This window comes from Erithacus rubecula (genome assembly GCF_903797595.1).
Source record: "Erithacus rubecula genome assembly, chromosome: 11".
In the NCBI taxonomy this organism is placed as follows: domain Eukaryota; kingdom Metazoa; phylum Chordata; class Aves; order Passeriformes; family Muscicapidae; genus Erithacus; species Erithacus rubecula.
Window position 1 is genome coordinate 6,700,779 of NC_136663.1, and position 17,338 is coordinate 6,718,116.

At 39.5% G+C, this 17,338-nt stretch overlaps 1 protein-coding gene across 1 annotated transcript; it reads left to right on the plus strand.

The window, feature by feature from the left end:
• Position 1: 1 nt before the first annotated feature.
• LOC306806484 (uncharacterized protein) lies at positions 2 to 10,963 on the plus strand (the record flags this gene model as incomplete). Its single annotated transcript, XM_079315294.1, has 4 exons — positions 2 to 382; positions 3,591 to 3,661; positions 5,441 to 5,508; positions 10,551 to 10,963. The coding sequence occupies 3 exons, from the start codon at positions 2 to 4 to the stop codon at positions 5,478 to 5,480; spliced, it is 492 nt and encodes a 163-aa protein (XP_079171420.1). The 3' UTR covers positions 5,481 to 5,508; positions 10,551 to 10,963.
• Between the last annotated feature and the right edge of the window lie 6,375 nt (positions 10,964 to 17,338).

Below are 17,338 nucleotides of genomic sequence, written 5' to 3' on the forward strand. Positions count from 1 at the left end.
GATGGGCGCGGCTGGCAGCGGGCCGGGCACGGGCTGGGCCGCTCGTGGCCGTGCTGCGGAGCGGGGTGTCAGTCCCGGGGCAGCGGGCAGCCCCTCAGAGACCCTCAGAGCCTCTCAGAGCCCCTCGAGCCCCCCAGAGCCCCTCAGAGACCCTCGAGCCCCCCAGAGCCCCTCAGAGACCCTCAGAGACCCTCAGAGACCCTCGAGCCCCCCAGAGCCTCCCAGAGCCCCCCAGAGCCCCTCAGAGCCCGCCGGCCCCTCCGCCAGAGCCCACTGCGCCGGGGCTGCGGCCGGCAGAGCGGCCGCTGGTCTGGCGCTGGTGACACCAGATAGCGCTGAGGCTGACACCGACACCACCTGCGCTGGGGACACGGGCTGGCAGGTGTGTGTCTGTGAAGGGACACCGACTGACAGGTGTGTGTGAGAGGGGACACGGGCTGGCAGGTGTGTGTTTGAGAGGGGACACCGGCTGACAATGTCTGTGAGGGGACACAACACGCCCTGTTTCTGACAGGTCTTTGGCATTATCTCCACAACTAATGGGTGAGTTTCCTGAAATGCACAGGGTTCCGGTGACCATAAACACTAATGCAACGTCCTTCTGGACTTGCCTGTCACCTTTTGAAGTGTCCACCATCTGTACTTCTGGGTTGCCAATTACCCTATGCCACCGAGTTCCACTATTTGCAGACCAAGACAGACACAACACTTGTGGCAGCAATCATCGGGTCATGGAAAGGTTTGGGTTGGAAGGGACATTAAAGATCAGCTGTTTCCAACCCTTGCCATGGGCAGGGACACCTTCCTCCAGCCCAGGGTGCCCAGAGCCTCGTCCAGCCTGGCCCTGAGCTCTTCTAGGGATGGAGCATCCCCAACTGCTCTGGATAACATGTGCCACTGTCTCATCACCCTCACAGAAAAGAACTTCCTCCTAATACCATATCTAAACCTACTCTCTTTTTAGTTTGGATCCATTCCTACTTCTCCTGTCACTATATGCTCTTGTTAAAAGTCCCTAAAGAAAGGAAGGGTAGCCTTGATGCAGAAACCCTCCCATGGTGACAATTGTCTGGCTAAAGCATCTGAAAAAACATTAAAGGAATTAATCAAAGCATGATTGAAAGGAGCCTGAGCCAAACAGCATTAAGCACTGACAAATATTTGGGAGGTGGTTTGGAAAAGCAAGGAGTTTGCAGTGAAAATTCTTACAAACATGGGCCCATGGCAGACTACCAACACAGACCACAGAAGACATTGGTCTTGCTACATATCTATAAATGTATTATGGGATTTTTTAGAGAAGAAAAGTTTACTGAAGGGCAATATAAGTCAGGCCTGATGAGGACACACCAAAAGCATGATTTGAAGTGTTGTGTAGATTATTGCTGGTCATTTCACTGATGATCTCCAAGGAACAACAATGTATGGGGGCAACAGTTTCTTAAAAATGAAGGAATGGTACAGGGTTCAGTGCCTCAAGTTACCTGTGAAAAATATATAGATGTCATGAGGAAGATCTTTTTTGCCTCTTGTCTTACCTGGCACAGCTGGCTGTGGGTTCTGAATAATATTTTTGAAGAATCAAGGAAAACTGTGTCTTGAGACAGTAAATGGCAGCAAGCAGCCTCCTGCCACCTTCCTGCTTGCCCTCTGGGATGTATGAAGGTGTGATGGCCAGTGTCCTGTGTTTTGATCTTGCTGTACACTTTCCCAGTCTGCAGCTCAGTGGTGATGTGTCTGATTGTGAGAATGATCTGCTGAGTACAGTTAGTGTCTTCCAGAGGGACGTGAGATGATTGAACCTTCATCACCAATGTGGGCAAGGCAAAGATGCAGGTGATGCAAAAAGATAGCTGAGATATACAGCTATTAAGAAGGGAAACTTCTACAGGCAGAAAATTCAGACTTATACATATATTCCTGATTCCAGCATACATGGAGGAGACTTCTAGAAGCTGGACATGTGTGTCTTTTCAAAACTAAATCTTAGGACCAGCAGCTCGCAGCACTGTGTCAGAAATGGGGATTAGCACAAAGGGATCAGTGCAGAGGTGATGCAGGGGTGTGAGGACAAGCAGGGAGCCTCAGCTGAGCCTCAGTGAGTCAGGACAGTGCCAGGTGAGTGTGGCATGTGAAGGACTGAGCCCTTTGTCCCCCTCGAGGGTCATGTGCCAAGAGCCACCTACTGCAGAGTGCAGTGAGGTGACCTGGCCCAATGGAAAGGTGGAATTCCAATGACACTACAAGCTACTAGAGAGACAGCAGAGACTACAATATGTACATCCTTGTGCACATATTAGGGGCTCCTTCCTTTCCTACCCAAAAAGAGAAGCTCCTTTTACTCACTACATATGAAGAAAAAATGCAATTTGCCTTGCAGGGGTTTTAGACTGACACCTGTAATTCAGTGGCTTTGCAGTGATGGGCACCTGATAATCTTGTATTATCCAAGCTGAGCTTGTGTGTGAAAGAACATGAGACCATGTAGTGCCTGAGAAGAAGAAAGCAAATTATTGGAAACTGTTCAGAGGTGAGCAATCAGTCCTGTTCACTAAGCAAGACTTCCTGTGAAAAAAATGGTGATTTATAAGCATGTGCCTTAATGCATGCATGAAAGAAATCAAATAAAATAAATGTTGATGCAGTTAGTTAAATTACATACCAAACTTCTGAATTTTTGTCATAATAAGAGTGCTGTTCACATATTTTTGAGTCCAGATTTATACATACTGTCTGAAAAATACAAAGTTTTATATGAGTAAAGACTATTACTTCACAATTTTCATGGAAATTCCACCCTTCTCACTTTCTCTTGCCTAATTCTGACTAAACAAATTTCCAGGATATGCTTTTGTTCATATGCTTTTTCTATTCTACTGCCTGTGGAAATGTGTTCAGTAAATGCAGAACTGTTTGCCAGATGTGCTAATCCACCAGATGGTGCTGCATGCCTGTAGATTTAGTGGGGTTTTGTTGGTGTCTCTTATTAAAATAGCACCAGTTAGTTATTGACTCTTCAGTTAAAAGGGAATATAAAATTCCTGTTCTCATATATATACACATATATATATACACATACAGAAGGGTTTTTTGTTTTATTTTTAAAATTGTATCTCTTATTTTTAAAAGTGTTAGAGGAACAGGAGTACTTGTAACATGGCAAACTATTTTTCTGTTAACATTCCTTTTGGGTTGAATTTTCACTTTAGTTGACCACTGTGCCCATTTATTCAAAAGACTTGAATCTCCTCTTGTACCTGTTAAAAACGTCATTTTTTGGTTTTTTTATGCCAAATCTCCTTAAACAATTATCTGTGTGAAAATAAAAATTTCAATTATGGATCTCTTTCTAATGCATGACACTTTTGCTGTATAAAATATGGGAAAATATTTTTTCCTGACTGTACATCTAAGACATCCTCTGAAAATAAGCCCTCATTTAAGGGATTATTGGATTGTTTGTAACTAACCCAATGTAGCCAGTTGGTGTCAGTTAATCATTGTTGATAATCAATTTTGCATGTGAACCTGCAAGTGGCAGGGTGGTTGATAATGGGATGTAATGGCCTACACTGTATTTTCTCTTTCAGATGGGTACACTAAGGCTGCTGGCACAATGGAAGAAACAAAAACAGGAAAAGAGATTGAGGGGACCACACAAGTGAGTGTGAGATCAGGACATGCAGGAAGTCTGAAAGATGGAAGATCTGGCATAATAATGACTGAAGTATTGACTAAAAGCTAAATGTCTTTATTGAAACCTGGACCTCCTGGCTTGGGTAGCAGAAGCACAATTGCATAAAAAGGAGAATTGCTCATAATTCAGGTCTGATGTGTTATCAATTATGTTTACTCTATCACTAACCACTGAAAGATATAAATTAACAGCAATTTAATACATTGGTCTCGGGGGCTAAAAAACCCGACAAATATGAGCAAAAATCAAATACTTTTGAAGTCTGAGGAAGCTTAAATTTGTTCTCTATCCTGCTCTACACTTTTTGCATAGTTGTGCTGGCAAAGGCTGCAATGTTTTCTGGTACAGTGGATTTTGTGCTGGAGATGGGTGCAGAGGACAAAACCCCCACCCTTTTGCTGCAATATTCATTTGAAAAGTTACTATAAGACAATGTGCCATAGGGTAATTTATTTTACTTGTATGTCCCGAGTTTCAACAAGCACTGGGAGGGCAGCTGAGAGCAGTGCCTGTGGAAAGGCAGGAGGGATTTGTGGAGGGGCAGAGCAGCCCCTCCAAGGCGCTGCCCGGCGGGGCGGGGTGTGCCTTCTCCAAACACTGCTCAGAAAACGTTCATGTAAAACCATTACCAGGTTTTATTTAATAACCTCCTAACCCCCTCTCTCTCTCCTCCTCCTCCCCTCTGTTCCTCTAATGCCTTTTACAGCTCTTGCTGCACAGCGTGAAGCCTCAGAGCTGTATTCATCAATGACTCACACCCTTGCTTAGGGGCCAATTTTCATGGAAGCTATACAGGAAAATTTTGAAATGCACCTATCTCATGCAGGGCACAAGATGATTTCTCTATTCATTACTATTCCAAAAGGACTTGTTGTCCTTTGGCAATGTTCATGTATTACTTACATTTGTGTGTGCATGCATACATGTGCAGGGCTAACTTGCCTTTAGATTTGAGTGGTCGAAAAATAAAAATGTATTGTTATTATCATTGGCACTAGTGACTGAAAGGTAACTAAGGGCCTGCTTACACTGAGTGAAAGCAGACAAATGTAAAGGAAAATGCAGCATTGTGCTCTAGGTGAACAAATTCTACAGACTCAAGCACAAAACTTGTTAAAAATCACCCTTTTGTTTGATGCTATGAGTAGCAGCTTTCTGAGGAATTTAGGAGTAAAGCCAAGGACTTACTCTGAGAAAAAAAAATTGCAGTTTTGCCTCTGAAAGCTTTTCATGTTGTTCAAGGTTATAATACCTTTCAAAAACACTCCAAAAAACCATTTTCATTTCCTTTAAGGCACCATGAGTTAACTCAAGTTTTAACTTTGAGGGGAAAGAGAGGTAAAAGCATAGAAATTATTATCCAAAATGACCTTTCAGTTTAAAACCCATTTGACAGGAGGGGAATCGTTACTGCAGAATTGCCAGTCATAGACTAATTGTGTTCTCAGGGGTTGCTAATTATATCCAAAATTACTTTAAACAGTTTTGGGGAAGAGAGTGAGACTTACTGCTAAGCATAAAGCAGTTTATTTACGCATGTACAAAGTAGCTTACATCCCTAAGGGATTAAACCAATTTCAATATTTTACTGTAAGTTGTAAAAATTGTGTCATGCAATGATGAATCAGAAGTGGTATGAAAAAAGAGGGCAAAACATACTTTTGCTTTTCATAATTTTTCCTACAGGCATTTCAAATTTTAATTCTAAAAATAGCTTTTTCCTTTACTTTGTTTCTTAAACAGAATGGAAAAATCTCTTTCTGCAGATAAGCCCATCCACTGACATTAATTTCTACCTTCTGTCTTTGCAGGTGAGTCCCTCAAGAATGCGTTAAAGATCAGATTTGGGTTTTCCTTTTTTGTTGATGTTGTTTTGCTGAATGAATTTTGCTAACAAAACTTTTTGTTTGAAAGATGAGCTTTGTCCATGGCCTAATGAGAGCACTGTCTTACAGGAATGCACAGAATTACCAAACTCCACGTGTATGTTATATAGGTCAGAAAAATTCACAGCCCTGTCAGAGCCAAAAAACCATACTGAGTCCTATGCAGGCAGTAATCTGGATCCTTTAGAGATGACAAAAGAGGCATGAAGAGGTTAAGTAAATTCTCTCATATTGCCCAGAATACCAAGCAGGAAAATAGAAATTTTTGTATTTGGTTTTTATTTCCAGGCCCACTTTAGCACCTCTGGGGAAGTAATGGCTGTTTTGTTTACAGTGGGTAGCCTGTATGCAGTTCTTCCTTCCCAAAGTCCATTTGTGCTGTAGAGAATATGGAGGGATTGTGAATGTACTCATAAGTAGCATTCCACAGTTGAACTAATTGCCAGGCCAAGCGAGAGACCACAGTAAATGGGTGAATAATTTGATCCAAGATGGATTTGTACTCTACCAACACAGCCTGAAATCTTCTAATGCTTTTGGATTTGACTGTGAGCTGTTCATTGTTGTTTGAGCCTGTTCTTTTCTATTACCATATTTTCTCTGGATATCATTTCTGTGTACCTTATCTTTGTATAAAAGGCCACATCTTTACCATATTTCCAGGGAGTAGTCAGTAGAGGCATACAAAATTTACTGCTGTAGACCAAAATATGACAGATAAAGGTAGTGCATTACAAAGTTCTTGCCCTCAATCATGCAGAAGGCTCTCTATGCTTCTGTGAGGAGTGGCACAAATGTGGCTGCACTGTAATGGGAGAAGGGTTAACAGCAAACCACGACATTTTCTGCAGGAAAAAAGAGATGGAATCTTCTCCAAGCAATTACCTTTTATGTAATAAACAATGTCAGTGGTCAATAAAGGGAGTTTTCTTACCCTAATCCCCTTTCATTTAGCTTAAAATAGAAGTGCTGTTAGTTTGACTAGGTGGTTGGTGTATCAAGAACATGGTCATATCTGGTGGTATGTTAAATTTAACTGCCAGCAGAAATTTAACTGCCAGTTAAATTTAACTGCTTCAGTAACTTTTGTCTATGCTTTCCTTGAATAAAACACAATAATGCATGCTAGAGCTTCAGTGGTGTTAGGTGCATTTGTCAGATGTGTCTATTGATAGGCTGCAGCCTTTTGGAATACAGAGTGCATTGTTTTTTATTACAGATTTTATTGGCATCATGAAGTTGAGAGTAGCTTCTCCTGTACTTTTATCTTTTATTGGCTCTGAAAATCCAGCTCTAATTACTAATGGATACTTTACCAAATAATTTCTTTCTGGTAAAGGATGCACACAACCTGTTATCATGAGATGTCTGCTGACAGTACACACAGCTTGTACTTTGGCTAACCCTTGAAGGAGGGGAGGGTTTGATAAATGAGAAAAGCCAAAAGCTTTTGTGCTTATATGTGCTTAAGGTAAGGTGGAATTTAAATATTACAACAGCATATCTGTCCTCCTACATATGAGTTGAGGCTTTCAATAGATGTCATGTTCCTCATGGATGCAGTGAGATGTGACAGAATGGTCACACAGCTGAGTATTCCATGGCTGAGTAGCCCTCAGCTCAGTTACAGGACACAGAAAAACAGAGCTTCAAGGCACCATGTTTCCTTTGTGTTGCATACAAACTGCACCTCTGTCTGCTGTCCTTTCTAGTGGAGTGCAGCTAATGTGATCTCTTTCCTCACCATCAGTTTTCTTGTGTCTTCTTTTTTGCTTAAAAATTACATTTATTTGAAGCAGACTTAGAGAGAAAAAAAAAAAGAAATAAAGGAAATAAAGGAAAGTTAGTCCTACTTAATATTATGAAAGGTTATATGCAGAATCAGTGAAGACTGCAAAACTTTTTAAATTTCTTTTAGAGTTTTTCTTTTGTTTCCATTTTTTTTTATCACCTTCTTTGTGGAGTATAATGTTAAAGCAAGGGCAGTGCCATGGAAAGCCAGAGGACTTCCAGTTACAAAAGGGTGATCAAAGAGAAGAGCCTTAGCCTGACCTCAGCCACAGCCATTCCCAGCTCTGTTGAAATCTCAAGCAACTGTAATTTCTCTGTTCCCTACTTGTGTTTGTGAATTCTCAGTGCTTGAATCCTGCTGCTTCTGGCTTATAAAATCATGTGTCTGTAGCAAGTTTCTTCATTTTCTTTCTGTTTTTGGCACTACTGAAGGAATCAGAACACTTTTAATTGTTTATTCCTTAGCAGTTCTGTATTTTGTGGAAGGAAATTTGCCTTCCTCCTGCCAGCATCCATGGAGCTAGAGAACACCCCAGAGTTGTCAAGGCAACAGCTTTTGCTTGGGGATCTGCAAAAGAGAAAGGGACAGGAATGTCCTCTGGAGAACCAAGGGCTTTTTTTGCAGGGCACAGAAACCTGTGTGATGTTCTTTTACTGCAAACACCATCTATGGGTGGGTCAGGGAAAGCAGAAGTTACTCACAGTGCAAGATAATGAGGTGGAGCTTCTGAGAACAGCATCCTGATGTACACTCAGGTCTGGAATCACAGGCCCAGACTGGGCTTCTCTTCAGTGTTTTTGTTCTGTTGTGCAAGTGGTTTTAGGCTTTTGGGAAGGAAAAGGGAGTTTGGTTCTCTTTACACGTACAACTTCTAGCAAGAAAACTTTCTATTAAAAAAAAAAAATTCCTATTCAGTGCTCCAGAAGGGTGTCTATTGGTATAATTACTGACTGGATTCCTGTGGTGATATTGCTTGCCTTTGCTGGGAGATTTGCTTTTCATCCTGGACAAAGCTTATAGTGAAAAAGATCATTAGCTAGAGTAAGGCACAGGGCTCACCTGAGCCAACACACCTATGCTGAAATTTACCTCATGCAGATTATGAGCTGCATAATTTCAACACAGAAAGTGCCATTGCAAGAGCTCTAGAAGTACATATAACCTAGGAAAAGGTCCTTTATTCTATCCCAAGAACAAGGATACTGTCTGCATTGTAGTATTCCTGGTATTTCTTCTGCTTCAACAGCCAACGGTTAGAAAATCTCACACCTGTATATTATACTTGGAATAATCAATGCATATTTCTGTGGAGGCATGAAAAATTATTCATTTCCCATTAGACACACAATGAGGCTATCAAGGGTTTAACAAAATATTTTATATGAGGAGCTCAGATGGCCCCAAGACTTGTTGCTGTGCTTAGTATTTGGCACGCAGTGTCACTCTCTTCATGCAGTAGCTACTTGATATCTCTGAAGTGCATATTTGCTGTCATGTTACTGCTATGTGCATAGTAAAATGATATATAGGACATAGCATAATCTTGTTTGATATTATGATCCTGTAATTTACTTTAAAAAGATTAATCTTGTAAATACTGTAAAGTTATATTAGTAGTTGCAGTAAGCTGTTTAAGATTTATGCAGCAGCATTATTTATATTTATAGTCAGTGACCTTGATACTTTCTACTTAGAGTTGAGATATTTTTATGTTACTTTGTTTCTTTATTTTCTTGGCCTTGGTTTAAAAAGAAAAGCACCCCCAAAAACTAAACAAAAACATTAGATTTTTGATTTTCAAAAGATCTCCCAAACTTTTACAAACTGTAATACACAGATTTTTAGAGGTTATTTTAACACTTATTGCCATTTCATGTAGTCATTGAAGTCATTAGGTCATGAGTAAGGTACACTTTAGAGAGACAGGACATTATCTATGTATTAGCCTCTTTGAAGTGCATTTTATTGTATCAGTCATTCCAGAAAAAGGTTCTGAGCCTAAGAGCACAGATGAAAATATATACAATCCCTTTAAAAGGTGGAATATTTGAATTTAGCTTGCAACATAGTTGCATGAAATTATCACTCCTGTCATGTCAGCTGAAATATAGAAATCCTATTTCTAATCCTTTCCATGTAATGTGGCACAGGAACACAGATACATATCAGCCCCAAAGGGAGCCAGCACAGCCTTTCTGACAGACTCTGCAGGCTGCCTACAATTCAATTCCCCTTCTCCAGCCTCCTCACCCACTGGTTGAGCCTCTTGTTGCCCTTCCAACACCTAATGCACTCCTGACACAATGGAGGGAGGGCAGGAGCAGTGTGGTGAAAAATCAGACACTGCAGACAAAAACTTGACAGACTCTCTGCCTCCCAGTGCCACAATATGAACTGGCCAAGTGAAAAGTGATGGCCATTATCCTGTCTCACTGAATTACTTAAATGACTTACAGCCACACGCAGAGAAAGTTCTTTGGACTATTTCCTTTGGGGGTTTTAATTTAATTTGCATGATAAGATGTACAAGGTAGGTTTTTACAGTTTGAGGCAGCTTCATTTTCCTCTGAGTCCTGTGTAAAGTAAGGATAATTTCACCAAAGTCATTGGAGTAACTTCATTATCAAATGGATGTTGGGAGAGCACTTTCACAGTCCTTAGGCAGCTTTCCAGTCATTGCTCCTCAGTGCTCACCATAAGCTCCTATTTACATCTTCCCTGAGGCTGAGGAATCTGCTGGGCACTCATCCAACACTGGTCATCTCAGGAAACGTGGCTACTGATGGATTGCTCAGTGTAGTACAGGACAGAACCTGAGTCAACAGCCAGCAGTCTCATGCACCCAACTTCTGTATTAATACCAATCTGGAAAATGTAGGTGTTCTAACAAGAACAGTGTTGTATTTACAGCTTTAAAAATGCTACCTCAGGTTCCTTTGAGCACTTTGTCTTTGACATTCCAGGCTAGTACCTCTATGCTGGGATGTTGGCCACGGGTCTCTTTCTTTGCTTTGTCACAGATCTTGACTTGGGATATTTTTCTTTCTGAAAGTTTTGCTAAAATGGATAAACTCTGGTGAAATGTTTCAATTCAGAGAACTGATTTCTTGAAGAATCCCCAGCAGGTTCTTTACAAAAGCTCTGACAAAAGCAACTACTCTGCCTCCTTATCCAGTGACTCCTGCTAACTCAAAAGCATATCCATGGGCTTGAGAAGAGCAGCTGTGAGAGCAGAAGCAGCCAGAGACTAAATGTAAGCAGAGAAGTGATGGAGCAAGATCTGTGTACTCCTGTCATTGTTGTATCACATGGAAACTTGAGGCACCAAGCCTGGCTATATTCCCTGTTATGTGCTGCAGCCTCTGGAGCCTGACATGTCCAGTAAATCCTTTAATTATTTACAATTGTGCCATACTTTTATACATGTCCAGAAGCCAGGAGAAGGCTGCTTAGACCCACTCACTAGTCACTGTCAGTGTGTGCCGTTGTTAGAAAGCACACATGGAGCAGCCAGGAAGTATGACTTGAGAGGCAAAAAAAGATGCTGCTTGTCTTGTATTTATTCCTAATGTAGATAAGGTACTGTAAATAATGGCAAGCCAAAAAAAGAAAAAAAATCAGATTGTTGCAAGTGCAACATACCAGAAACTGCTTTGCTCGCTTTGCAGTGAAAATGCATTTTACAATCTCTTCCTATTTATTATTTCTGATAGAAGCAAAATCTTACCACATGATAAAGCAATATTTCATATACCTGAATCCCCATTCATCCTTCCAGCAACATCCTCCATATTTTCTCCCTTCCTTTTCTTTTTTTGGAATTTGTGATTAGGCAGTTTTTTTTGAAAAATAATATTCTTATGAATTATTACTTGCAGAAAATCAAATAATAATGTGTGCTCTTTTTTGGGTTTTTTCCACCTTTGTTCTGATGTGCTAAAATCATGTTTTTTGGCAGTTGAGCAGTCTGTTGATGAAGCCTGAAGTACATGACAATATGAGTGAAATTCATTATCAAGCAAAGAGTGTAGTGAACTTTGCAGCAAATCATCACAAAGTAATCTTGCTTTTCTCTCTAGTCTTACTCTAAATGTGATTTGCACTCTTATGGAAAGGACTTTGTGCTGGTTTTGATGTTCCACACAAATAGTCCTGCTTTGTAAAATTCCCATTATGCCTGTTTACATTTAGCAGCAGTGCTATTGATTCAAGCTGTTACTGATTGGAAAGCAGAAGTTGTTAACACTAAGCCCCTTCAAAGTTTTTCATAAATTTGTGGCATTTTTCCAGCGTTGCTCACAAAACAACATAGAGCTGCTGGAAGGAAATTCTCCAGCTGCAGGGATAAGTGGAGCCAAAAAGTAACATCCAAACAGAAATTATCCAGTTCGTGATTTTGCTTTGATCACCAGATGTTTGCCATGTGACTTCAGCATTCGAGAACACAAGAGAGGAGAATGTGATGGGGTGGTACCTAGCTTAAATCTAACACAGGGGCTCATAGCTCAGCAATAGATATACACAGCTATTGGCTTTTGCCATTTTTTGAAAAATTCCTTGCTTTATCATGATACTGATTACAGCAAACTATGTCCTCATGCCATGTTTTGCTTTGGTTTTTCAATTCTTTAAACTCTCAAAGACTTTGGAAGCAGAGCACGATACACTCCAGATTAATTGCATAGTTTACTCTGGTTTGGTTGGTAATTTGTCTCTATGAAGACCCTGGTTAGTGATGTTAGCAAGTCATAAAGAGCATTACTCTCCACCTCTAAGGGTTTCAGATTTAGATTTGTATCTTTTTCCTAGTTTTTAGCACTAGCAGTCATTTGATTTAACTGCCTCAAATACAAGGTACTCAAGGGAGATTTTTCAGCTTTTCTTGGTTAAGAATTAGTTGAGGCAATTCAAAATGCACAGAATTAAAAGGACAATTTAGAATTTTCAAGTTGTAACCCTTGATCAGCTTTGTCAACCATCTCATACAGTACAAAGCTTCATTTAAAATCTTACCGTTTTGCTCTTATTAACCTCTCAGGGTGGCTGATCGAAATTTTGGGTGCTTCAGAGATCAAAAAGTCCCATGAAATGTCCATTCAAAACTTACCCTGAGTCTGTTTATAGCCATTTATTCCCATAATTGAAAAATTATGTGGTGCATGCCATAGAATTTCTAAGTGAATTTGGATAAATGACTCTATGTATGATTTATCCCAAAGCAGCAGTTCTTCCCCCTCCATCCTCTCCCACCTGGACACACATTTTTTTCTCTTGCTGCCTCAGGTATTTGCCAATTCTTTTACTGTGTCAGTACTTTACTGTGCCTGGTTTTGAAGGGATATTTTTATGTTGGAATGGTGAACCAGGACAGCTCAGCAAGTGGCCTGAGGAGCTCACAGAGAGCCAGGGCCTGGCAGTTGCCCTTCTGGTTCAGCTTGCTCTGGGACTACAGCCTCAATCATAGATTGATAAAGGTATGATAATTCTTTCTTTCCCAACATTTTGAATGATAATTCTTCATTTTCCAACATTTTTACCAAAGTATCTGCTTAGATTTTAAATTCTGCCGATCAGAGTGTCTTTTAGTGACTTGCACAGTAGCAAGCACAGTGGAGTCCCACATTTAGATATTAAGACAGTGCAGATACCATAGAACCTTTTTGATTGCTGACCTTCTACCCTCCCTTTTTATGTTGTGCTGCAAATGTGTCCATCTGAATATAATCTGAAAACAGATTATATTCTCTGTCATTTGCTTCCAGCTTAATATTTACTCTTATAATGTGAATTCTTAATTAAGTCAACTTCTTTTTTCATTAGTGCAACAGCATAAATTTCATTAACCATATAAATTCCCACATTTCTCTTTTACATGAAAGTTTCTTGATTGTGAACCTCCTTGACCTACTTAGCAGTTCTAACAGCAAATAGCACTGATCCTCTTTATCTATTAACCTCTGAAATGTGTGATATTGACTTGCAACACAGGTTTTAATGTAAGATGAAATAATGCCACATATTATTTTGGAATATGGACCAAAAAAAGTATTTTATAATGGGTTCTTTTAAGTGAAACAAAGTATTCTTAACATTTTTAACTATTTCTGAACATACTGTCTCCACCCTTCACTACAGTATTTTGCATACATCTTGGATTGCTGGGTCTGTTTCTCACAACAGTGTTGAGAAAATTTCATGCTTTCACATTTTTCAGCTGTAATACTATTTGCTTTGAAGAGAACTGAATATCCTCTAGTATTCTGCCAGGTCCCTCTCTAGACTTCCACAGTGAGGTAGTTTTATTTGATCCTTTTATGTGAAAGATTAAATTTCCTTGTGTTGTATGGTGAGATACCAGTGCTTATTTTTCAGGGAATTATCTCATGGAATTTTCTGTGTTCTAAATTATTTGCACCCACATCCAAAATGCCAGTAGTCTTTGTTTCAGTAACAGAACATCTGATTTGCTCTTGTGGTTCCAGGGAAAGTCCATTCCCCAATATTTACATATGTTCTCCATCTTCCATTAAGGAGTCAACCTCTTAATTCTTACTTAGGAAAAAAACTCAAATAATTATAGTTATTAATATTCCAAAGGTAAATGGATAAACTTACATTGAGTCAACTGCTGGGAAGGAGTTCACTGAGAAATTTTGAATGTTCATTGGTTTTCAGCTATATGAGCTTAAACTGAACTTAAGGCATTTATTCCAAAACTTTGTGCAATTTATTAATTCTTGACTTTCTGAAATGTTCATTTAATTTGCTATATGAATGCCATAGGTATTTCAGAACCTGATCACATTTTCTATGTTCAGACAAATATCCACTTTCTCCAGTAAGGAATTTTACATTGTGATAGGAGTTTTGACTGAGGAGAGGAAGCCAGATCAGTCCCACATGTTGTAGAGACTTAAAATCAGGAATTAATATGCAGCAGAGCTATGACAGTGGCTTTAATTCTACTCACATTAATTTTCACTGTTATTATTAATTAAGCCCTGAAATTCAGGGATTTAATGGAAACTCTGACAGACCTTTAATTATAGCATTTCAACAGACTTATAGTATAGGATGTCCTCTACTAGCACACAGGACATTCTGTACTTGAGAGGGTATAAAAAGGAGTCGTAGTTTTTGGTGTACTTTATGTTCAAAACGTTCTTTAATTCTTGATAGGCTTTTATTCAGTGTTGTCTGCTGCATCTGGGTAAGTTACACAGAGTGAATACTCTAACTGTTGTGTTCAAGAACGGTTTGAAAATAATTTTTTTAATGCAATTGCTCATTATTGTTCAAAGCCATCTGTCATTGTTTTAGGAGAAAGGGTTTCTCACCAGCTATTTGTGTAGCAGAGTGCATTGTGCTCATAGATACATCTACAACTTAAATTATTTAGATTGCAAATTTCTGACAGGAAGAATGACCTTTTTTTTCCTCCTGTTTGTGTGCCATCTACCATAGTTGGGTCCTAACCAGAATTTCTATGAGTACCCATAATATAAGCCATAAATTCCAGCCATTCATCCCACATGGTTTTACCACTGTGTCTCAAGTCCTTGCATTATCTGTGTTCCATGGAGACTTCACAATGACAAAAGGTGAGAGTTCTGTCAAAGTGATTTACAGACATAGAATTGCCAGGAGGGAGAGGAAACTGTCAGATACTGTGGGCAGCAGGGTTCTGTAATGTTTAGTGCATCACATTTCAGTTTGTCCAGATATACAACCACATAATGAGCAACTTTTGGTGTGAAAGTCAGTATTACACCCTACTGGCTAATTATTACAATTTTACCACACATTTTGCAACAAAGAATGTTCCTGGATTCACAGGGATATATGGTAATTGAAAATGTCATTGAAGAATGAAGATAAATAGATGTAAAGCTCTAACCCTGGAAGAGGTACAGTCTGAAAATGAAGGAGGTACAGTCTGCAAATCTCAATATCAGTGACAGATTTGAAGTATTTGTAGCTATTTGCAATAATTATAGCTAAAACAATGAATGGTTTTGGAGAAATTGAGTAAAGAGTTTTAAAATATTTTTGGTACTGTAAAAACTGCTATTTGATCAATTAATCACCTGTTCTCTTGATTAGATAACTGAACCATAAGAAACAAGTCAAACATAAGAAACAAGGCAAAAGTTACTGATGTGTATAAAGCTTAAGTAGATACACAAAGGTAGAATTGTTCTCCCCAGGCAGGCCTTCTGCTGGCCATGCTCAGAAATGGCCTAAAACTCAGCTGAAGTTCTTGAGTGCTGGCCCAGGAGCTCACATCAGCACAGGACAAGATTGCCAGGTCCAGAAACCAATGCTCTGTGCCACCAACCAGAGGGGGAACCCAGTGCTGAGCACCTCCTGCTCACCCTGTGTTCACATGAAATTTAGAACTAGAATCTAAATTTACATAAACAAACTATTCAGTTAATTCTTTTCTTCTCTCCTTGTCTTTGTAATGAACCCAGCAGAGTTTTAGAGCTCTGCAATTTGTTTGCAATCTATGACTATTTTTACCCCCACTGATGGTTTTTCATTCTGCTATCTATCCATAGCCTCTTTTTGTTCATGAATGGACTTTTGAAATACCTTTGTGAAACCATTTGTTCTTAAATGACAGCCACGTTCTGTCTCTGCTTTTATTTTTCCATTCTGGCATTTATTCAGCCATCTTCTCAATCAGATAAGGAACCCCAATTCTCAGAAAACTAACCTTACCAAAAAATGGATAGTTTTCTCCTGGCTTATTTCTGTGAACTGAAATATGGAGGTAGAGGAAGAGCAGGAGGGCTCCCCATAGTGTCAGTGAACTGCTGGATTTTCAGTGCTGTAGTGTGAAACAACAGTCTGAGAGCTGGCCAACATTATGTGCCTCTAGTCCCTCCTGAGAATGCAGCATGAAATAAAATAATACCTATGGCAGAAAACAAATAAATATGCATTTCATGTAAATTTATGGAGAAACTCCCCCAAAATAATTGCTTTGAGTCACTAGGAAAACTGCTTTAGTGTGAGGACTAAAGAGACTTCTTCTTAGCAGGATCAGCATTGAGTGGCTGGCTTTAGCCAAACGCTGGGGATGTCAGCTCCAGTCTGAGTTGTTGCTAGCATTAGCAAATTGCCTGCTGTGTGGATGGGCTTAATGCACTATTATATGGTGTGGATGCAAATTTAATGGGCTTGAAAATAGAGAAATTGAGCCTGAAACCTGTAGGGCATGTCCTTGGCCCAAACTAACCCACACCATTTCTAAGCAGAGTCAGTCTAGTCAGAGAAGTGGAAGGTATTAAACCAGTGGCTGATTAGAATCGGGACCCTGTTACTTAAAAAGGAGCTTTGGCTGAGCAGGTGACCACAATGGTTGGGGGGTTTTTTTTGCTTTTTTTTTTTTAATATTTATATTTTTTTCAAGGAGCAGAGCAGTCATCCATTTAAATGCACATGAAATACAAACCCAAAGTGTAAAAATGACATTTAGAAATAGCATAACAGTACAGACAATGTTAAAAGAATGCAATTTGAGAACGTGTCCTTCCTCACGCAGTAATGGGATTGCCACTGTTGCTCAGCACATCACAAGAAAGTTTTATCTTAAAAGAGCAAAATAATATCATTAACAGAAAATTAAACTTAAAGTCACCATGAACTATGGACTTAAAAGACCCTCAAGAAATGAAAACCAATTGTCTGTTGGAAAACCAGGAGGTCAAGTAGTCATTGACCAACCAAAAGCTGCACCGATTGCTGAAACGTACAGTACTTTCAAATCCAATTAACTGTTTCAAGCAGACAGTCCTCATTTTCTCTTTCATCAGGAAGGGAAATTTGCAATCATATATTCCAATGAAAGTTAAGTTGTTTTGATCTGATAATTGTTAGATGTATTTATCTTAATTTGTAAGTTTTTAATGCTAAAGCTCCAAGCTGTTCAGATATAACAGAAGTACTGGGAAATGA